This window comes from Blennius ocellaris (assembly GCF_963422515.1).
Source record: "Blennius ocellaris genome assembly, chromosome: 8".
Classification (NCBI taxonomy): Eukaryota; Metazoa; Chordata; class Actinopteri; order Blenniiformes; family Blenniidae; genus Blennius; species Blennius ocellaris.
This window is the reverse complement of record NC_137657.1, coordinates 7,335,580-7,360,095: the sequence shown is the minus strand read 5'-3', so window position 1 is coordinate 7,360,095 and position 24,516 is coordinate 7,335,580. Positions and strand designations below refer to the sequence as shown.

The following is a 24,516-nucleotide window of genomic DNA, read 5'->3' as shown; positions in this document are numbered from 1 at the left end:
ACGCGTTTACTCCCAACATCTGCCAGAAAGTTCGACTCCAGTCGGGTGTCTGTTCTGCTCGGCTGATTCTCTCGACAACTCCAAGATAAAGGAGGGGAGGAGAGATCCGCTGGTGACACATTTTCGGGGGAGATAAATCTGAGGCAGAATCGTTTTGTCACTGCGAGAAGTGAAATCGGGCCTCCTAACGTGTCTCCTCTCATGTCGGATCTTCTGTTTCTCGCCGTGATTCAAGGCGAGCCGCCTCGCGAGCGTAGTTATCACCGAGCAGAGGATGGGGGATATAAATTATGTAAAGGGTCGATGTGTGTTGTGTCCAAAGGCAAATGTGATTCATGGAGAACATCGCTTGATAAAAAAAAGAAGATGAATGTCCGGTTCAGCGGAGGCTGTTTGAGCAGCTGACCCGGTCAGTGCTGCTGCTGCTCCACACATCTCTCTGCAGAGATAGAAAAGAGGTCAGAATCCGGGGGAGTCTTTGATTGCATGTATTTAAGTTTGAAAGCTGCACTGGCAAAAGGTGGAAGCATGAGCCCAGTGGGTCCGAAAGCGAGAAGAGTAAAGGTATCCAGGATAATGCCAAAGAGCGGTTTCAGTCGATCTGCGTCCATTATCCTTTATTTTCTGCTGGTCAATAGGTTTGCATAATCCCAGCGAAGGGCAAAGGAGCAACGTGGGGCAGCGCCACTAATGAGGAGTGAAGGGAAGACGTGAAGAATAGCCCCCCCATTAAGCAGCGACGCGCTCTCTCGGTGGCTGGCTATTGTTATTGACCGAAGCGAGGTGTTGAGTAATAAAGGTCGCACTGAACCACTTGTTTGACATTTTCAGCATTGTGTACTGTTCAATGGAGAGAGATGTTTTTAAGTGACTTAGAATTACGACAGGATGTATTCAATGTATTGTACAGTTACAATCTTGTATCGGGGGGGGGGGGGGGGGGGGGGGGGGGGGGGGCTGCACAGGGGCGATTTGCACTGTGTTGTAGTCGTAAACATTCTCGTTTCATAATAGGAATGTACCCAGCTGGAGGCCTTACTTTGAGCTACGTGCATAGAAATGATACGTGATACTGAATACATGTAGAAATGAATGATAGACACCATCCATTTAGCATGGTTGCTAAATATTAATGTGTGTACCAGATTGTGTTAAATGTACCATGAGGAGTTTGTGCTACTTGGTCAATGTCCAACACTACCAACTTATATGTTTGCTTCTGTTTTGAACATGTTTGAAAAAGTAGTGTAATCTGGCGCATCCTCGCTTCTGTTCATAATTGTGCTGGGAAGCAGTTCTGCGTCTGGCTCGCCGCGGATTTTCTTTTCAGATTTTCTCATGGGACATGATCTGTAATCTACTCATTCCAAACATCTTGTAGATTAATTTTTATTTGATTGAAAACTGAAGAAATGCAACAAAACAAGTCACTCTGAGCTGAAGCCCACAGTCTGAATCCTATTCATTGTTTACACCACAGAAAACAAGAAGGCGTCATCACAGTCCCTGCCTGAAGGCAAAACCATTACACTGTGAAGCGCTGGCTGTACGGTGGTTCGCGCTCGCACCGAAAGATCCGGGGCCAAAAGTTCCACGGTCGGGGTCCGGGTTGTGATTGTCGGTCCTTGCATGCACTTACATGGATTTTCTCCAGTTTCCTCCCACAGTACAAAAACATCCCTAATTAGTAAAACTCGTGAAATGTGAGCGTGTGCAATCCTTGTCTGGATGCAACTGTAGAAAGTGAATGGATGAACGCGAGCAGGACTGGACTTGAGGTTTCACATCCCTTCAATGACCAGTGGTGCTGTCCTTGGTGCTGAAATCCGTTTTGTTTTTCCCCCCACCTCTCTTCCAGCAACTGTTTCTTTCCCTCAGTGTTAATTACCGCGTCTCCCTGCTACAGTCGTGAAAGTACAACACTTAAAAGATGTAGTCTCAGGTCTGGTGGACTTTTCTCACCAGCGGGGGCTCGGGCTTCATTACACCGCCACAAAAACCTCTCTGTGTGAAGAAACTTCTTTTAATTTTAGCCTTTGAAAAGTTTCTGCTGCCGGTCTGAAATGTCACACGCATTAAGTTGTAAGATAGTTTGCACACCTGATGGGGAGAATGACTTTGAATCATCATCTGACAATGACAAACGCCGCCACCAAGATTGGCCTTATTAGACTGATTGTCAATTACCATTAACCAGCCCGGCATTTCAAAGCCACATACACACACACACACACACACACACACACATACATACACGCACACACAGAAAAAAAGAAAGCAGCGCTCTGGCAATCAACACTTTGATATGCAAGTTTTCAAAGCAACATGAGACAATTAAGAGGACGGGAAGAGGCCAGATCATTCACACTGAGCATGCATTAGCATTGATCTAACAACAATATCGCCAAATCACATCAAAGTCATTTAAGTTGTCAGGAGGAGCTCGGCTTTTTGAAAAAAGAATGACGACATGCAGCCTGCAGAGCGAGCAACAGGATGAACAGCAACAGAAGAATAAGGATCCACTGACACTGAGCATAATGATAATAATAATAATAATAACGTGACAACACTGATAATGTAAACAACAATGACAACAATAACAATTAGAATGATGACAACAATAATGAAAACCACAACAACCATAACAATGCCAACAATGTTAACAAAAACAACAATAAAAATGATGCAACAACAATGACATTGGACAAAACAGCTTGAAAATCTGGGGTTCAGAGGAATATCTTTCCCATGATATTCTTTATTGTTTCAAATTGTGAATGGGAATCGTTTTAAAAAGAAATACACAAACCATGGACTTCATTCATTAAGGTTTTTGAATTAAATGATTGTGATTTACGCTCAACAAATGAAAACATTAAATATATTCCCAGTCTGTAACTGTAACAGTTCTGAAAGTCAGAAGTTAATTCAAAATAATTCTTTTTTTTTATTGCTTATAAATCCCAACAGAGCAATAACGTGTGTGTGAGAGAGAGAAAGCTTTCCTGTAGTGACATCTCAATATTCACAGTCAATTTTAAGTGGGTTGACGTTTTTATGTGGACGTGACGACGCCATTCACTGTGTCTGCTCTTGTTCACCCACCCTGCCATTCTCTGTGCCCCGAGGCATCTGCATGTGATTTCTTCTTTTAACCTGTCACTTGGCAACGGTTGTGCGAAAGTTAAAAGTGTCTGTTCCCCCTGCAGATTTAAAAAAAATAAATAAAAAAATCCATTTGTTGACCAAAGCAATGCAACAGTCTGTTGGTCGAAGGCAGAATTCCCTCCCACGTGCACACAGGACTTACCTGACACGGCTGTTGTTTTTGTTTGTTGCTGGGGTTTTTTTTTTCTTGCCCTGCATGTCTTTATTTGGCAGGTATTGTTGATCAGCACACCCATGGGAACCCAGTCTAACAAACAAACAAGGCTGCCTGCGCACTGCATATGCAGATGCGCGACTTCTCATTCACAGATGGATCTGAGCTGTCTTCCTCCCCGCAGCCCGAGGCAGTGAACCTCACAGAGTGCATGTTACACACACACACACACACACACACACACACACACACACACACACACACACACACAACACACACACACACACACACACACACACACACACACACACACACACACTGCATACACACACACACACTGTCAAAACCCAACAGAAAAGAGAGAGAGACAACAGAGATATGTCAGAGCCTCAGGCTCGGGCTGCTATCGTCCCATCGAGAAAGCTGTTGTCGTGTGTGTGTGTGTGTGTGTGTGTGTGTGTGTGTGTGTGTGTGTGTGTGTGTGTGTGTGTGTGTGTGTGTGTGTGTGTGTGTGTGTGTGTGTGTGTGTGTGATTGTGTGTGTGTGTGTGTGAGAGAGAGAGAGAGAGAGAGAGAGAGAGAGAGAGAGAGAGAGAGAGAGAGAGAGAGAGAGAGAGAGAGAGAGAGAGAGAGAGAGAGAGAGAGAGAGAGATGAGAGAGAGAGAGAGAGAGAGAGAGAGAGAGAGAGAGAGAGAGAGAGAGAGAGAGAGAGAGAGAGAGAGAGAGAGAGAGAGAGAGAGGTCTGCTTATTGATTGTGACAATCTGTGTTGAACAGTACCAAATGTGTGTTTGTGTAATCACACTGTTGCTGTGGAGTTTGTGATTCATGGCGACGACGTTCGACGGCGGCCGCATTAAACCCAGTCAGTCACCTCATTGCCATAATTTCTCATGGAGGACGTGTGATGGATCGCCGAAAGCCCTCAAGACGAGGGCCAAAAGACGCTCGCGAAACAGGCCCCTCGAAGAAGCGCAACGGTTTCATGCTAAATTAAACAAATGGTGTTCGTGTTTTGAAAGCCATCATTTTGATCATGAAATTAATTAGGCCTTGTCTTTCCCCACCAGTCCTTGTTTTTTTGTGCGCGCGGCTATACTGACAGTCCTTCGCGTCGAATCTGGTTTCTTCATCCTGCTCAGCCATCTGCTCATTTCTCCAAAAGCAGCCCAACAGTTTACTCTTCGCCCTAATAGCTGGAGAGCAACAAAAAAAACCAAAAAAATAACGCGAGCATTACCCCGGCTGCTCGTCCTAATGGTGTGCTCCGGGAAGAGCTCCCGGCGCCACGTCGAGCTCGTCTTTCGCGACAAATCACGACATTTAAAGATCATTATGAGATTGTGACAGTGAGTGGGAATCGGAGAGTCGCTTCACACCAGACGCCATTACCGCGTTCGTCTCGGCGTGTTGCGTTTTCCCACAAGTGGCGACGTCGCGAGCGGAAAACCCATAACGGGGAATTGAGGATAAAATACCCCGAGAACCTTGTAAATAAACACGTTTCCCTTGACAAACGGTATAATCAATGTGACAAGCAAAGATAAATGAACTGAACGTGTGAGGCGAAGAGAAGAAATACAGTGGGATGACAAAATATATACATGATTAAAATTGCATAATTGACACCCCCGTGGACAGAGTCTCCCCGCCAAGCATTGTGCTGCAAGGATTCCGGTTGCCAACAAGCAGATGCCTGCTTTTTTTTTTTTTTTTTTTCTTTACCCTGAAAACTGGATCGTAATTGAATTTTAATCATCTATATTTGGATAACATGCATCATTAGTTGGGCTACAATATAATTAGAAGAAAGTCAGAACAAAAGGATACTTGGGGGGGAAACCTCCTGAGAGTCACCTCATTACCCCACATGTGGAACATTTAAACACACGAGCTACATAACCTCTTTAAAGTTAGTGAAAGACACCACATTTGCATATTTGTTAATGATTAATACCAGCAATGTAAGCGTGAGCTTCAGACAGGACGGCCATTCAATTATTTGTCTTTATTCCTACAGCTGTGGCGCGCATGCACAATAGCATGTTTTTCAAAAGTTCCAACTTGGGAGCTGTTTTCATAAAGTTTTCAGTAGCACTGCTGTCGTGTAAACGGACGTCATCCATTCAACTTCTTTTTTTTAACTCATTATGTAATAATGCCGCAATTTGTAATAACATGTCAAATATTGCAACAGTTATTACAAAATGTGGGTGTTCCACTTTTTTTTTTTAAGAAAGTTTTATAATTTGCATTATGTTATAAATGCCACCCTTCATCCAGAGACATGGTTCTAGGTTTAATAATGAGAAAACATTTTTTGTATTCCGTTAGACTAGAATTTTGTCACTCTTTGCTTTTGCTCACGTCCTGCCAACATAACAATGGTAGAATGCAGGGCTGTAAATCACGTTTAACCCTTTAGATCACCTTCCTTTGTAACTGGTAGGTTTTTAAAGTCACAAGCCAATCAGTATTCCTACCAGACATTTTCATTTTCTGAAGAAATGAGTGCATTTGATCATTTAACCCGGATTTTGTAATAAAAATGTATTAGAAATTGTGGCAGATTATGACAAAATGCGGCATTATTACATGATTAGGTGAACTTGTATTGCATTATTACATATTGTACCATTATTACATAATGAGGTGCACTTTTATTACATTATTACACATTTTACTGTTATTACATAATGCGGTGCTACATGTTTGGTTACTTCATTCATAACCGTGGGTGGAATCGTTTCTCAGATTGTGATTGCATTTGGCATTCCATGAAAAACAATAAAACACACGATGAACCAGCCTGGCAGGTACATGGTCAAGTGAGAAAGAAAAACAAGCATCGGTCCTCGGTATCGGCAAGTAGTTAGTGTATATATAGTGTATATATGCTGTGTGTGTGTGTGTGTGGGAGTATATATAAATGTGATATTCGTGCATCTCTCGCTTGCAGTGTGTTTAAAGCTGGCCCAGATGATGAGAAAGCAGTTGATTGAAAGCACCATAAAATCCTGGATACAGCGTGAGAAATACCATATTTACTCCTGACAAAAATCAATGTTGTCTGCTGATTGGAGACGAGCCGTGAACACACGCACTCTGCATTCCCAGTCACGCGCGCCGGCCCGCTCGCTTCCATCTGCTTCTGAGACGCAACAATCATAATTCAATCAGCCGGAGAAACACATGTTGTTTGAGGCGTTTGAGGCTACAAATCAGGCCTGTTGTTTCCCTGCAGCAGAGCATGCGCGAGTCTCCGTGGGCACGGAGCAGACATCAAGAAAGGGAGCGTCGGTAAAGGTTACGTTTAAAAGGCATCTAATCTGCAGTTCAGATACGAGTCTTTTATTTATTTCTTTTTCTCTCCTTTAATTTGTAACTCAGAGCGCCGGCCCGTTTGATCAAAGTCACAAGTCAAATTGTATTTTTCCAACTGTGGTGTTTTAGCTAAATAGGAGCAATGTGCAATGGTCCTTTTTCAGACTTCAGACGTGTTAAACTGTTGCTCATTTTCGCACATTTACCGGCTTTAAAGGAGCAGGAGGAGGAAAGGTTTAATCTCAGTTAAAGAGTTTTTTTTTTCCCCACTCTCGACATGGAGGGATGTTTGTTTGTCTTTTCGAGGAAATCTTCTAGGATCAGAAAGAAAAGAAACATCTGTATCCTTTCAGAGGCATAAATAATGGATTTGTTCTGCTTTTAACATCTGAAAAGGAGAATTTTCTACTGGGAATGTTATCAAAACCTCATCTGCAGTGTTTATATTTGTTCAGAATGTCCCGTTTGCTAAATAAAAAAAAAAGTAGTTTGTTAGTGTGTATTATGTTTGAAGAATAATAGCTCTATGCTTGTTTATTTTTGTGTAAAAAAATGTAGCCTGAGCTTGAGATTGAAAAGATTTGATTTGTAATGTCTCATTTCAATATGAAGTGATATTTGGAAAATATTTGTAGGTTTTTCACAGACAAATTTGTTTTAAGTTTGAGTTCAGTGTTTCTTTGTCATATTGCAATATTTTCATTATTATATTAGGTTTAGAGCTTTGTTCATAATACTAGTAATCATCATGTAACATCAAGTAATAATGTAGATAAATATTTGAAACATAAAAGTTACATCGCTGAGAAGATTTTGTGTCCATACGTCTCATCTGCAGAACTCCTGGATCCTCTATTAAATCTATGAAATTCTGAAACCAACAGAAAGCAGAAAAATGTAGAATTTCCCAATAAATGAACCACTTATTCTTCAGGTCAACCGTCCAATTACAGATATGATTCATTTGTAACATGAACTTTGTATATTTTCTTACAATTTAGCATGTGAAAAAGAAAGATACTGAATTAATCAAGTTTTCTAATGAATATTCCTATTATCATTACAGTAGATCAGGGTGTCAAACCGGCCTGTAAGCAGCTCCACTCCGGCCAAACCATCAATTGAATTTCAAAGAGAACATTTGTTTTTTCTTTACACATTACAGACACAACAAAACAGACCCGAGCTGAGATTTATGTTGAGACTCAGTGTTTGATTTTGTGAAACTATTGACATTTTCATCACGTAAACACCGCGCCACAACAAAGAGAACTTTCAAGTTTATAATTCAAAGGTTATTATGGCACAAGTTTACTGGCCCCGACCACTCAAGGTGATATCAGGTTGTTTGTGGCCCCTGAACTGAAATGCGTTGGACGCTCCTGCAGTAGATGAAAATAAACACGTCAAGACCGTCTCATTGGCTCAGTTGGTCTTCAAATCTCAACGTTAAGGATCAAACACCTTTCTAATTGTTTCCATTGCTATCGTGTCATTAGACAAGAACTCCAACAGTAGAAAAAAACGAAAGCCTCCTTTATTAAGCCCTTTTCTGCATTTAACCTTGATTCATAAAAGAGCCTGTGGAGCTGAGTGGGGTCAAAGGTCATCTCTGACCTCCAGACCACCTCTTAGGCACTCTAGCAGTTACCATTGTTGTGTGAGTGTGTGTGTTTCAAATGTCCTCCTTAACTAAAGTCCGTCATTGTACTTAGACTTGTATCCCCGTCTTCACACTTCTCCGTACGTCAGGTCGGCGCGAGCCCCACTTGATCTCCGCAGATTAAAAGGTGAAGAGTTTAAAGGAGCTGATCTGCTTCTCACTGGGATGCTGGGAGCTTGTGGCGCTCGGGTTCATCAGCTCCTGGCACCCTATCAAAGTGTCCTCCGGCGAGACCACCTGTTCGTCAACCGCTCCACGGGACGTGAGCAACAATTGAATGCGCCGTAATGTAAATGCGTCCTCCCGCCGCCGCTGCACGCGGCAGCTGTTTGCTTCCTGGGGACCGTTCAACTTCTATGAAGACACCAGAGGATTTGTTCCGCTCGAGAGGGATTTAGTTCTGTCTATTGGTATTAAAAATAAATCTCTCCTTGTGTCGCTGTTGCGTTATTACGTTTCGCCTGCGAGCCTCCCTATCGGTTTCCCCCGATAACGACGTGTGCTCACGAGTGGGGGTTCTATTAAACCCCACCCAGATGATGGGGAAGTCCGCCGCAGGATGAGAAAACTTCCCATGTGTGAGAGCCGGGGTGCAGCGTAGCAGAGATGGGACCACGACGTGTCTTGCAGCGGGCCCACGACGACCTATTTATCTATGTGCGGCGGTATGCAAGGGGGGGGGGGGGAGGTACTTAAACGACTGAAGATTAACCATAACCCTTGTTCGGAAGAACCTCGGCTTGACCCCGTATTCTGCCATCAAGAAGGATTATTACTCACTGATAGCTGAATCCAGTTAAACGGGGGAGTTTTTTTATCCCGAGGCAGGTCTGCTTAGTCTGCCGGCTTTAGGCTCAAGCAGCTCTGCTTGTTACACTTTCCTCCTCGGAGAGAAACGGATGTAAAACACACATGTAGATGTGTTCGACATTTCCGATGGGGGGTGGATGATACCTTCTATCCCTTCAGTGGATCTTCCATGTGCTGTCAGCCAGATGGCATACATCAGTCATAAAACTGGATGTGATTACGGGGGGCTTTTATTGCCCTAGATTGTGCCTGGAATAATTGCATTGTGTATTCAAGCAATACCCAGATGGTCGGTGCACCAAACCTCTGCTGTGATATTTATTGAAGCTGGAGAGCAGGGTTTATACTTTCACAGGGCATCACTTTAAATGTCAGTCGCGTCTATATTGTAGCGAGATGTATATAAAAGTCATGGAGGTTAAAGGTTGGAAAGGAATAACCGTCCACCTCGAGCTTCCCGACTGCATTAAAACGATTAAAGTTCAGCAAAAAAAAAAAAGGAGGTATCCATGTGTCAACCCTGTTTGTTTGGGTTTTTTTTTTTTGCTAGAAAATGAAACAAAAATCTTGAATATGCAGAAGGAAAAAAAATCAACATTTTTCTTTTGTATATTAAATAATAAAGGCAATGCTTTAATATTTAAACTGACGGCACTTTTCTTTTATGCCTGAAGTCACTCGTTTAACTGTGCTGCTAAAAATCTGGGTCGTTTTGGGTTATTGTGAATCTTTCAGTCAGTAAAAGCCGCTGCAAAGAAAGAACCAGTTTAAGACGGGGGGGGGGGACTCAAAATAGCAGAGTATTATTGCATGTCACCGGAGTAATCTGATTAATAAAACCCAGACTTCTGTCTCACAACAAGTAAATATTGAGAAATGGCTTCTTAAGTTCTTATGTACCTCTGTATTTTAATACAGACTCTCTTTAGAGCCAAGATGGTGTTTTTTTCAATATACATAATTGATTTCACCGAACAAGCATATTTTAGAACTATGTGGGGGAAAAAAGCCAAAACACAAGATTAGAGGTGTGTGGTTACCAATATTTTGGATAAAATTAACTTGTGAGGGTGACTTTGAATGCAACGCTGTTGCTCTGGGCTTCATGCCACTTTTGTTCACTTTTGACTGTAATGTATTAAATTTCCCACATTATACATAATTCACTTCATGAGGATTTTTTTTAACAGTAATGTGTGTCCCCATGGCAGGAACATGAATACATTCTGCCTATTCCATCAGTTTCAGCAAATGTGTGCTGAAGACATTGCTTTAGGACTTTTTGTAAACTGAAATTGTTGGAAGAACTGTATAATATGGGACCTTTAAGAAATTCTCATTATTTTGGATGCATCGTGCAGAAAGCACCTCAATATCCACAACAACAAATCTGAGTTGTTTTCTCTGGGAGTCGATCAAAGGTTCATTCTGTATTGATTTCATGATCAAGTTACTCATTTATAGTCTCTTGCTTCATGTTGATGGTCACACAGTGCTGGGGTTTTTTTTTAAACACCATTTCACTGAGACTCCCTTTAAATGACAGTTTCTGTGATTTTGTTTCAGAAAAGTTTTGCGTTTACGCGGCAGAAAAGTTGAAAACGATGTTGGTCCTGTTGGTTGGTTTTGCAATTGAACCACACACACACACCCTCACCCTAACAATACTCTATAAACATTAACAATGGTGAGGACGGGCACGTTCGTTTGGACGTATGACAAAGTTGTATTGTTATTCCGGATGACTCGACTATAAAACTACCGAGTCACACGAGAATATGGACATTGTTGTTATTATCCGTCGACTGAGCATGTGCAGACGAACAGCACCATTTCAGAAAAGTTGGATTCAATAGGAAATCTAAAAATTATGCAAGATAATGAAGCAGTTCTTAAGCATATTTGAATTCAACATCATTACAAATAATACGTAAATTATTTATTACCTAGTGGCAAAAGTTTCCCCAATGTGTTGTTCTGTTTACATGCATTTCCAATCTTTAAAAAGTACATTGTTTCATTGTTATAATGTATTCCCATATGAGAGGGTATTTAGCAAATCCTTACTTGAGTAGGTTTTATTCAAAGTACTTAATACTTTTACTTACACATACAAGAGGCACATGCAAAGCAACAGCTTACAACTTAAAAGTGCGAAATACCACGACACCATAGTATGACTGGCTGAATATTTCTGAGGAGAGTCGAGACTGTAGCACCCACAAGTCCCTTTTCGAGGCGCTGGTCTTGTTTCGTACATCAACTAACAAGCTTTTGATGAGGATGTTGAAGAATCTCAGAGAGAGAAAACCCAGGAAGAACATGCAAGCTCTTCATAGAAACCCCCCGGCCAGCGTCGTCTTCTTCTACCATCACACCACCTTTCTCACTTTTTTTTTTATTTTTCCCAGAGGACATAATGTAGCTGATGAAGAAAACTTTTTTGGGTCTAAAATATAATCCCCGTGCCGCTTAAAAGGAAATAAATCCACATGATATATTTAGCTTTTATCTCATTCTTGGATGACTTTAAAACTCAAAAGCCTGGCGGGTGTAATGACTGTTCTTGTTCATCACCCACAGATTAAAAAAACATTTCTTTTTTTCGGTAATGTTGGGTCGTATCCAGTCAGAATAATTATGATTCCCAAGGGTTTCAGTAATGCCTGGGACATTCACAGAGGAGGACTTTGGTGTTTGGTGCTTCAGCCCTCCAGCTGCCGTGTGTTAGTGAACATGTAAGGAGTCTCCATGAGCCCACCGTGCGTCTCTTTTGTCTCCAAGGTGTCCAGACGGCCCGCGTCCCTCCACCATGAGGTCCTGCCAGCTGCCCTGCAAGAAAGACTGTATCGTGACTCCGTTCAGCGACTGGACGGCGTGTCCGCTCACCTGTGACGCAGGTACAGAGAAAGGAAACTAATTACGTAACCTATGATCCACTGTTCAGGCATTAAGGTGTAGCTAATGAAAATAATAAAATAACTCTGTTTTCATTGTTTTTTCACATCCTCAAATTCCACTACAGTATAGTTTTAATTAATTATCTCATTCTGGCCCTTTTTGTGGATGTTCAGCTCCAAAATAAAGCCAAATAAGTGTCTCTTTAAAGGTGCTGTACATTTTTATTTTGCACTTTTGTGCATTGGGTGGCAGTAATGAGTTACAAGTCTTGCGTTGGTTAATCTCTAGTTAGTTTGAACAACTGTTGCTCAAGCACATTGTAGCTGGTTATCTTGCTGAGCCACATTTGCAGAAACTAGTTTCAAGTGAAAACAACATCTTTGCGTTTTAGTTTTAGGAAAGTTTTGTGTTTTGAAATCTATGTCCTTTTTCACGGAAATGGTAGAAGCGCTGGAAATGGTGTAGTTGGCATACTAGGCCATGAGTTGACACTGTTGTTTGTTTTCGCAATGAAACAACACACGGAGAACGATACGCTATAAATGATAACATGGCGGGTGCGTGGACACTCGTATGGACAGACGATGACGTTGGATTGCTGTCGCGGTGGCCGCGGCAGCAGCTTTTCAGAAAAGTCACATTTTCCTCCACTTCCACGGAGACGAGTCAGAGCATTTTCAAAAAGTTCCACCTTGGGAGCCGTTTTATCGGTGGCTCCAAACACTATTGTTGTGTTTTGGGTGTACATTAATGCGACAAACACTTTTCGTTTTCACTTGGAAAAGTTGTCATGTAAGAAAGGACACAGTTTAGATGTTTAGGAAACTTTCCTTTCCAATATAAAGACTCTGTAGATGGAGCATCTCGAGATGTAGCATGTAGCAAGTGCTTGTAATTTGACACCAGACTCGCAGTACATCAACATACATAGAAATCTGGGAAAAAAAAAATCTGTCAGGTTTCTCAAAGTGAGCATTTAATGCAAGTGTGAAGTCTAAACTATGCTAATAAACACTCAATTAGTTTCAATATTTGCCATTTTTAACATTTGATCCCAAAATTCTAACTTAGATATGCATAAAAAAAGAACTGAAAATATTGGCAAATCCACTTAATTGTGTTCTGTTTTTCCTTTTATAATTCCAGACACAGTCTGACTTTAGTCTGAAATTGTTTAATTCATAAACTATACAATCATTCCTCACAGGGCACAGTGATGAACTGATATTCTAATTGTACGTTGTTGTTTTTTTTTTTTTACTTGAAGTCAAAATCTAATTCGCGTAATCGACCGTGTGGAAGATCCATGGACTCGGGGAAACTCTAAACCAGACGTATCGAGTACGGCACAAGCCCATGCACTCACGTCTTGTTCCAGATAATTAATTTGACAGATTGACGCGTAAGACAACCTCTGGGCCGGCCCCCTTTAGGCCGTCTGGCGGGCCCACCCGCCCGCGGCTACACGGCGTCGGCGTGTCCGAGGTTCTTGTTGTTTTCATGCGCTGAAAGGAAAACATTTTCCGATGGGGTCACCTCTGTCAGGCAGCCGATGCCCAAGCTGTTGAGCGCGAACACGTTAAAGTGATTTACCGCCGGAAATCATTACGGCCTATATTTTCATGACCTCTCCACGCGAAGCGGCGGCATAAATCTCTCCGGTCTGAGCAGGCAATACTTGTGGTCGTGCATTTTAATTTGATGCTGATGGTATCTTCACCTTGTGCCGATAATTGCGCGACGCCCACACACAAAGGTTTCCTGCCGGGTTTAGGACTATCCAGAGGCTTGTTTCTGTTTAATGAACTACTTGAGGGCATCTCCACGCATGTAAATACCATAAATTTAATGTGAGTCAATTCCAAAGTCTAATGGGATTTTTCTCCATCGTCATCGTTGGCTTGATTTCCCCGGTAATCAGATGTGCATGTTTGGCCATGATAGCTGCCCAATTAGGGTTGGCAGTCATAGTCTCCAAGTCCGTTCTTCAAGGACTATTACCAGAATAGCCCAGCTTATCATTTTGCCATTTTTTTTTTTCAGTTTCTCATGCAGACATGTTCTTTTTTTTTTTTCTTTAAACCTTGTCATTGTCTGTGCAGCTGGAAACGCAGTGAAGAGAAAGCAATCCAGGAAACGTCTCGTCATCCAGATGCCGTCCAACGGGGGGCAGGACTGTCCAGAGCTTCTGGAGGAGGAGAAGGACTGTGACGTCCCCAAAACCTGTCCCGGTTTCAGGTAATACATAAGAATCATTTGTTTTTTCCAGCATCAGATGAATTGATCGATTGATACGCTTCAGTTTTGGATTTAAGGCCTCAGTCAATATATCAGTCGAGCAATAAGTTTCATTGGGTCCTTGAATCAATTTAATGAGGATTTTATGAGAGAAAATGTCACTCAGCATACGGGACAAGTTTCTTGTTTGAGCAAAGACTAAATCAACTGATCGTAATTTATACAGCCTTCAACGAGACTTCAGTCTTTAGTTTGTTCTTTCAGTTTTTTTCGGGAGTTTAACAAAAGAACCTCCTTGCCGACCAAACTAGCTTTATTTGTTCAACACATTTTAAATGGGAACAGCAACTCACTGTGCTTCACACCGACCCACCGAACATTCAACCAGAACTCTTAGGACAGAAAATATCATTCAGTGTTTTACAGAATGTGTGTTTATTTGTTCCTTCATTTGTTATCCCCCGCCGTGGCTGATAGGCCCCGAAGGGGGATCTTGAAACAGTCTCCGTACGTACATCCGTACGTCCGTCCGTTCGAACGTTTCTACCGATATCTCGGCAACCCCTGGGCCCACAGTGACCAAACTTCACATGTGGATACATCTCAGAGGGGGAAGGGATACTATGGTGACCTTGACATAATTTGCATATTAAGTAGGTCACAGGGTCACGGAGTGCGTAAAAACACATTTTGGGCTCTGGAGGCCTAGGTTTTTGAGCTAGGGCTCTGAAATTTTATACACACATGATACACACTCCAGGGATAACCTCCAGTACACCAAGTGACCTGACCTTGACCTTGAAGATTGGTAGGGTCTGAAGTTTGCTCGTCATGGTTGCACAATACATGTATTTTCATATAAACATTTCTCCTCATTTCTCAGCAGTTCCTGGGCCCACAGTCACCAAACTTCACACATGGACACTCCACCTGGGGAGAAGGGGCACCATGGTGACCATGACCTAATTTGCATATCAGGTCACAGGGTCACTAAGTGCATAAAAAACACCTTTTGGGCTCTGGAGACGTATTTTGACATAGCTTATGAAGAAGACCTTTCAGATTCTACATAATTATCTACTAGGACCCATGGAACACCCTCTAGTGTACCAAGTGTGCTGCCTTAGAGCTGGCTTTGTGAGAAAATATAAAGCCCTCCGGCGGGGGATTAGCCCAGCAACGGCCTTCTTGTTAGTTTATTTGTTTGTCCATCCGTCGGTTTGACCGAGCAACTGACCGCCTAATCAATTTCTATTTATATGGAAAAAAGAAAATTATCTAACCCAACTTTCTGAATAAGATATTGACTAAAACACAAACAGTAAACAATGCTATGTTGAAAACATCTGCACGCTTACAGAAAATATACACATGCAAATACACAAAAACTCCTTCCACTCTATTCATTAGTTTTGATTTCCAGTGTTTTTATCTTTGCGTAATAGTGAATTACTTTATTCTGAATGTGTTCAAGGTTTGAAATGTATCTTTTTATATCTTTTAAAATAAAACACTGTTTCATATGTTCTGCTTGTCATCTAATGGATTGTTCAATTTGTTATGCGGTTCTTTTTTAATGTTAACTTCAATTACACAACACTTTAGAACTTTATTGTGACTTCACACTGTGAGACGGTTACTGACAGCTCAGTTTTTACATTTTCTAGGGAAGAAATTGGAGATCATTATTGTTAATCTCCATGTGTCTGGATGCGACGTGCAAGATGAAACGCTTTGCTTCACAGAGTACAAAGTGCAGAATGAAACAGATGAGTTTTTAATTTTGACCTTGACAGTCGCGTTGCGTCTCCCGGGAACTTTCACACACAGACTCTCAGTGGATTTAATCTGTCCCGGTGTCTTCTTCTGTCTCTCCCTGTAATCCCGCTCTGACTACGATGTTGAGGTCAGCGCTCTGCAGGAGGCCAACGCCATCTGCTGAAGGACTCTTTACTCAATCCCGTGTGTTTGGATTTGTTGTCATGCTGCAGAAAGAATTCAGAATCGATCGGAAACCTTCCCGACAGCGTTGGTTCAAGGACGAGTACCTGAACTCCTCAAGTGCACGGCGCTGTACAGTAGAGTTTGACCAGTTTATTTCATTGAGTAATGCAGCTCAGTCGTGCTGTGTGGGAGGGTTCAGCTGCTGCCACGTCTCCAGCCTGCTCTTTAGATTCAGCTTTTATTGTATGAAGCCAACGTTTTCTATGTGACGAACTCTCAAAAATGCAGCTACGGTTTGTGAATCAAGCAATCAGTAAGCCATTTGTGCTCATTCTGTTTTGTCAGATTTATGCAATTATTGTAGATAATCATGTTGAATGAGTCCCTCACAAACACTAAGTTATTTTTCTCATTTTCTCACTGGGCGATCGACATTGAGTATCCATATTATTGCTGTAATCAAGGGTGAGAATGAGTCAAAATCTGCATTTATTTTTTTTTTATCCGCCACTACATTTATTCAAAATTATATTCTCTTGTGCTAAATCTAGACTTGGGGTTTTTGCACATTCATTTCAGGAAAGGTTCATGTTGACGCGACAAAGTTCTGAAAATCACGTCGTATTAAGCCAGAATACGTGTTGGTGCTTTTGTTTGTTTTTATAATGAAATCACACACGTGACCATATGAGAAAGGATCTCGCAAATAAAAAACTAACAGACTTAAAAGGCCTATTTCTAAGAAGACAGAACTTAATGCAAGAAATTATAATGTCCAAAACATCTTTTCACGTCTGCAATTTCATCCAATTGGCTCAGTTTACAAGATTGTATTTCTTCTTTTGTAAAATTCCCCTAATCTGCACAGTTAGCACACTCGCCTCAGCGAGCAAAAAACGTAGCAGTTGGAAAACGTTGTCATGTAAACAGGCCTCAGGAAGTCCACCTCTTCATTTGTATACGAGGTTTCTATCAGATAATCAAACAACCATGTGCCTTGCATGAGGGGCTCAGGTTAGCCTGGGAACACTGAACACTAACATCAAGATGCTTATTACCTCGGAACATCTCGGAAATGACAGATCCTACGATGTTTAACAAGAAAAATCTGCAAAATGTGAGCTTTTCTTGTCATTTGGCAACAATAGTTGCCGTTCAGACAAATGACTCCAATCACAATAACCAAATATCCACTTTGTTTTGTTTTGGTGATTCAAGAGACTTTCATGTATGTTTATCCAAAGATAAACACGATTACTATGACCTCAGGTAGTTGGACCAGGAAGTCAACAATATCTTTGACAAGAAGAATTCAGTTATTTATAAGTGTCAATTAGCAATGCTATATTTTGGAAACTACAGTTTCCAGTGGCTTTAAATGGGTTTATGACAATAAATTGAACAAGAATGACTAGTTTTTGGAATATTTTCTTTTGAATCAGCTGCCAACTCAAAGTCACGCTACAAATGGAGAATACGACTAAGGTGGCTCCACTGATGTGATTCATTCCAGGTGGAAAACCCACAAGTGGAGGAAATGCCAGCTGGTCCCCTGGTTCCTCAGGCAGGACACTCCCGGTGCACAGGAGACCTGCGGCCCTGGACTTCAAACCAGAGGTAAACAAAAAAAGAAAAAAAAAAAAAAAACCACATTTCTCCATCTCCGTTTTCCCGTCTCCGTCGAACCGTTCCTAATCACTGTAAATTACATTTTCGCTCATCGTGCCGCATCTGGAGCTCGGCCACGAGGCAGCAGACGGATGTGCCAAGGTTTGGAGAAAAGGCCTATTTACTTAGAGCACACATCAAGTCCTCCCACTTACAACACTGGAGCTGACGCTCCTATAAACATCAGCAAGTCTTTTTTTATTATTATTATTTCTTGTTGTTGCTTTTATTTTTCTTCTTCTCCTTCTTATCCTCCAAAGTTTGGGAAGGAAATGCATTCGCAAGTCGTCATGTGCCTCTTGAGACTCGTCTGACAGTTGGGGTTGTCTCACTGCGAGCTCCCGTCTCCACCTCGGGCTCTTGTCATGCAATTTTAACCGAACGTATTCGAATTTAGGAGAAGACGGTGCACCCCACATTCCTGCACAACAAAACAGGCCCGATCGCTCCCTCGTACGCACTTCGCGCATAAGTGACGAGTATTTCAGAGGCGCGGCGGCTTTTTAAAAGCATATTTCGTCCTGCGGTTTTATGGCGTACGGGCGTACCAAACAGTCCTGAGAGGCTTTCATAAAAATCCAATTTCAGAGGGTCACGCAGAATGATCAGTTTCATTATGTTCCATCTCCTATGGAAAGCCATTATTAGCGCCCGTTATTTTGTTTTATTCCTGCTGGCTCGCATTAATCGACATAGGAATCAGGTTGTTGGCGAAAATGTCACAGTTTCCTGAGTCTGTGCAGCTTTTCTTTATTTTATTTTTTTTGGGTGACCAAATGCCGAGTGACAGCTCATATCCAGACCCTCCTGTACTTATTCTGGCACCTCTGTCACTTCTAAATGGCAGAAAACATTTTTTGTCATTGACTTCGACGGAGTGCGACACTCTGTCGTTTCTGGTCTGTGCTTTTCCTGACAGTGTGTTAGTGTTGTTTACCTGGACAGAGGCTTTTCCTTAGAGGGGGGTGGAAGAAGAAAAAAAAATAAATAAATAACCCACACATTAAACACACTGCACTGAGAGCTTTCTGTCACTCTCTCTCTCTCTCTCTCTCTCTCACACACACACACACACACACACGGCCTGAGCCCACACACCACCAGGCTCAGGCTTTCTGAGCCAATAGCATGGCCCACAGGGGGGGTTCAGCAAAAAAAAAAAAAAGAAAAAGTGCTTAGAGATTGATTTCTCCAGGAAGGTACAGCCCTGCACAACGTCTCTGCATCATGGGGAAATGAAATATTGCAGCAGCAGAAGTAATACCCTTTATTGAAAGAACAAAGAATGGGATGATGCAGCCCAACACAAATCGACTTGAGGGCTTCGAACCGATCGAGGTGCAGGTGCCTTCGTGTCTCGCTCTCCTCGTGATTCTTTATTAAATCTCCCCATGAGAGCTAATCTGAGTTGTACACTTCTGATCTATTTCCCACTCCTGCGTTCTTCATTCGCCGCCTTTAAATGTCTATTTGAGGTTATTTAGCTCACCAGTGGGTGAAGTCGTAGAATCCAGGATGTGGAGATGTGGTTTAGCTCTCTGGCCTCACAGCAGGACCGTCTCCGGGCTGGTGGGACGATGTGTGCAGCGTTTGCATGTTCGGCATTTATATTCCTTCCACAGTCCAAAACCATGTATTTGATGTTATTTGGTGATGTTTTCAATAGGTGTGAATGTGAGGCCTCATTTATTATTCATTCATTTACAACATTTTCATTTCGCTCTGACTGACTATTTACATGAAAACGGCACTTGAAGCTACAGAAAACACAACTTTTTGAAAATGCCTCCCAAGATTGAACTTTTTCAGAAAACTCCAGCTCTGTCTCCGTGCAAACGGGGTAAAACGAAACCTTTGGAAGTGCTGCTCCTGAGCATGCGCATCACAGCCGTAGTAAATACTTTGTCGGCACATGCACAATAACAAATGTTTTATTATCTTCCATGATGATATGATATTTTAGGTTGTTGCAATTTGATCTTCTCTCACCTTCTTGAAATATTCACCACCATTAAAACATGAATTATTCGGGCATAAGCTCTTTTTTATTCATACTTTTCACTCACAATTCCTGAAAATTCTTGTTTTTATCATCACTTTTCTTCAAAATGCACCTGTATAAAAACTGTATCTCACCCATTTCACTCCCTTAATTGCTGAACTCTGACCCTGTCAAACTGAATCAACCTGTTATGGACTTCCAGGCCATTTCAAGTAATAAATTAAGCCACGTTTTAATGTGACACTGGATCCTTTCTGACCCGCCTTCCTTTAATTCTTCCAGCTGTGTCGTGTCGCCAGCTGGACGGGACGCAGGCCGACATCACCGAGTGTCTGAAATTCGCCAAGGCCATGCCCGCCATCACTCAGCACTGTCAGCTCCCCTGCCAGGACGACTGCCAGCTCACCAACTGGTCCAAGTTCTCGTCCTGCACAGCTGACTGCGTGGGGGTCCGCACCAGAAAGAGGGCATTGATAGGTGAGGACAGAGGCCGGCGGGGGCGCCGAGCGCCGACAACGAGCCGCTGTGAGCCCGTTTCAGAGACTCCCAGTTACACTTTAGTGAGCCAGCAGGTCAATTCCAGGGAAGAAACAGGTGGGAAAGTAAAACAACATGTCATAAATGTATTCAGTTGGGATTAAGTCAAGAAAACCCAAAGGACTCCTCAGTTTTTTGTTGTATTTCTTGAGCATCACAGTCGTGAAAACGTCATGAAAGTGGTGGTGAAATTCATTGCTTTTCCACGGCTGTGCTGTGAGAGACCATCATTCTTGTCATTATTGTAGATCATTTTTCATTGCCTGTAATAATAGAACAGGAGAAATAATTAAATAAAAGGTCCAAGCAGGTAATTAATGACCTTGTTAATCCAAGACGGAAGAATAAGTGATGCCTGCAGAGAAGTAAGTGGCTCAGCAATGGATAAATATTTGAAAAGGAAAAGGATAAAAAAAAAAGCACAGAAAAAACCTCCAAACTGTGTTCTGGATGAGAAACTGACCCAGATGAGTTTTCATATTAGTGGTTGTCAGAAAAAACTCAAGTTATCTTTTCCTGTGGTTTCCTGGGATTTCTTCATTCTGGCTAACAAAGCTACTTCAACATTGCATCAGATTCAAACCACGCATCGATTACAGACGAGCTTTTCCAGCATGAATACTAGAAAAACTCTGAGGCTTCCTCGGTATCCTCACCGAATATTTCCTCCCTGCTCACATAAACAGGCCCAGTTATCACACTTAGTGGATCATGATACATTCGAAGATATTGGCTTTATTTCCTCATGTTTTCAGTTTGTATCCATTTTGCAGGTGATTTATTTAGAATAACACCATCAAATATGCGTTTTTAAACAATTTTTGTACTTCATATCCTGTGTTGCTTCCATATTCATTTGGAAGCATGAAAATGTGACGTGGGTCACGTTAGTAAAGAAAGTTCTCAAACATGTCGGGGCAACACAACAAATAAGTCTGAATTTGGAAAGAAAAAGGGAGATGATTTGAGGTACAACAGAGAAAATATCTTTATAATATTGAAAATGACTTTGGCAAAAACAAGTCGCGGCGAGCAAGGTGAGGAAATGTGCATCTCTGCTTTATGGGCTGATTTGAACAAGGAGTCATATATATATACATATATATATATGTGTATGTATATAAGCCATATATATATATAGTTACAGGCTGTACAGAAAATATAGATACCAGTATTTAATAAAGCTATTACAATTCTCAACATCACTTTCTAAAATGTCTTATATCCATTATATGCTTTAAGAAATTGAATTACTGACTCTTGAACCGTCTTTGTGTTTTTCTTAAACAAGATGTCATCATACATTTCTCTTTAATAAAATCACACTGCAGCAATGCTTTTGACTTGAGGCTCTGACGTCATGTCTGGTCTGTTACCACAAACAGACACGTCTGTCATATGTCGTCAGTCTATATATTATTTAGAAGAATGTCTGATTTACTTTCCTCTGGTTACGTCTTTCCTGCTCAATAACGCGTGCACTTCAATGTATCTCTAGCTTTTGATTTCACATCTTGTTAATCTGTTTACGTTATTCTCACAATCAATTTGTGTCTTTTTACTTTTGTTTAGTGTAGCTGATGGATTTTTAATTTCCTTGAGGGCTTTTGCCCCAAAGCGTTCAATAAAGTTTGATGTAATCTAATTCAATCCAAACTGCTCTGGGCTAAAAGCTCAGCTGCTTCTGGTGGAAACACCAGCATTTTGTATAAAAACCGAGATGCAACTGATTCGAGATGCTACGTTAGATGCTAGCATTTAGCATCTACTTTACATCATTTTTCGGTGGTATTGGTAAGGAGTGTCATTGTCCATCCCTAGAACAGATACTGATCAGTGCAGCCCAATATAAACTGCAATAAAAGGTCAATAACAAAAGGCGGGGAAAAAAATCAAATAACATTTTTAAAAAAGTCATTGACTCAATCTCCACAATCCTTTCCCGGTTAAAGATGTCAACATAAAACTGTGGGAAGAAGCTTTGATTCTCCCCTGATATGAGTTTCCGACCCTTTCATCCATCGGAGAGCAGAGAGGTCATGTAATGCATATGATTGCTCTTAAAGACGTGGTTTGATTCTTCTTTGCGTTAAATGTGAATCGAAGAGGGTTTTTTTTATGCTGCAGCTACAAGTGTGAGAAGTTGCCTGCATTGTATATAGTTAGACATTGTGACCAATTCTTGAGTAAACAATCATCGGTCCTGCTTCAAAGCCAAAATAAAACCAAAGCACAGATACAGTGTCCTTGAAGTGGGAAGTAAATATGGATTATTGTGTGGAGGAAAAAAAAAGACATTTCCTCTCCTTGTAGGTCAGTGTGACCTTTATAGCCTGATTGTAGCATCCAACAAAGCTTTGTGCTGCTTTAACGCAATTAACTACAACCAGCTGCGGTGGGAATGCAGGATAAACATGGCAAACCGTGGATGAAATGGAGTTCACTGCACGGAATAATATAAAAAGCCATGTAAAGATTCTTTAGATTGTTATGGAATAATTCATCCATCTTGTTGTTTGCATGGAAAGCAGCTTCCACTGAGTCCCACATAGGAGCAAAATGAGGATGCAAAACATCAAGGGCACCCTGCTCTAAACTATTTTAGCTCACCTAATCTATCATCAGGTGTTGCTGCCTCGGTACGTCACCGTCAAACGCCACCGTCTTAAATAGAGGAGAAAACCAAAGGCGCCAGGAGACGTGCAAAGTCACCTCTCACCACCTCTCTTGTCCTCTCAGGGAGGAGCAAGAAGAAAGACAAGTGCAAGAACACGCAGATGTACCCTCTGAGCGAGACGCAGTACTGCCCCTGTGACAAGTACAACGCCCAGCCGGTGGGGAACTGGTCCGACTGCATCCTGCCGGAAGGGGACCGGGCGGAGAGCGACCTGGGCCTGAAGGTGCAGGGCGACATCAAGGAGTGCGGGCAGGGCTACCGCTACCAGGCCATGGTGTGCTACGACCAGGACAACCGGCTGGTGGAGACATTGCGCTGCAACAGCCACGGTGGGCCTCGGCGTTTGTTTGTTTACGTATTTGTCAGGTTTACAAGTTAATTAATGCACTGATAATGATTTGTTAAAAATCCATTTACAATATTTGTACAATTACTTTCATATCTGTGTTCTAATACTTATAGACATGTACATGTTAAAATGGTTAACTAAGTAGGTTGAATTCATCTGAAGTTTTAGATATGTTCATCTCAGTTAAAACCTTTTCTCAATGCTCATTGGACAGTCGAGACATGTGACTGATGACAGGCGGATGTAATGAGGAAGTGTGGTTGTGAAGTGGAGGAGGAAGTGTGAATTCAAGTAAGAAGACTGCTGAAGACAAAATCCGTCTCCATCCTTCTGTGTACTCCTTTTAAAAGTGAGCCGACTCAATGCAACAGAAATGTTCCTGGCTTTCACTTGAAAACGCTGTGCAATTCGGGCTTCAGTCTTAATGTGTCGCATGTCGTTAAAACCGACCCTTTTCTTGCCGTGACTTCTTGTTTCCGCGTGACAAATGTCCTGTAGTACCTCTGCAGGCGGCGGTTTTCAAAATAAGTTTGCCCCTTTACTGAATCTTCATCCAAACTGAATGATTTTGTTTGTGTGAAAAAGCCTCTCTTCATCCCGGTTGTGAGCCGGCGATTCATTTTGTGCACTGAATTCCACATTTGGCGGCCCCTTTTTTTGTGGCACACTCCTGTCAGAATCATTTGTCTCCTCGTCGTCGGGTCTTATCTTAGATCCAAAACACTTCAAGCAGAGAATCCGGGCACGGCAACTCGTTGTGAAATTGCTGTGAAATAGAATGCGGGAGATGTTCAAATGAATACATCAGTGTTGTGCATATATAAACATGATTTTAGTCTCCTTGTGTGAGTCACAGATTCAGATATGCGTCAGTTAATCTGAGTGTGGGTGTGACGAGAGCTGTGTGTGCGGATTTTTATAACTCTGTGCGTGTGTGTATGTATGTGTGTGTGTGTGTGTGTGTGTGTGTGTGTGTGTGTGTGTGTGTGTGTGTGTGTGTGTGTGTGTGTGTGTGTGTGTGTGTGTGCGTGTGCGTGTGCGTGTGCGCAGCCACGCGTTCACCCATAAGGGCCTCCGAGC

The 24,516-nt window shown here is 41.9% G+C and overlaps 1 protein-coding gene across 1 annotated transcript in view; it reads left to right on the top strand.

Annotated features, from left to right (window-relative positions):
- thsd7ab (thrombospondin, type I, domain containing 7Ab) overlaps positions 1 to 24,516 on the top strand; it is a gene marked incomplete at both ends in the record, with an annotated part of 208,610 nt that overhangs the window by 125,319 nt on the left and 58,775 nt on the right. The window contains 5 exons of the mRNA XM_080501462.1: positions 11,905 to 12,020; positions 14,124 to 14,259; positions 17,717 to 17,820; positions 20,156 to 20,350; positions 23,150 to 23,416. Of these exons, the coding sequence (XP_080357588.1) occupies positions 11,905 to 12,020; positions 14,124 to 14,259; positions 17,717 to 17,820; positions 20,156 to 20,350; positions 23,150 to 23,416 (818 nt within the window). The remainder of the gene's footprint in view (positions 1 to 11,904; positions 12,021 to 14,123; positions 14,260 to 17,716; positions 17,821 to 20,155; positions 20,351 to 23,149; positions 23,417 to 24,516) is intronic.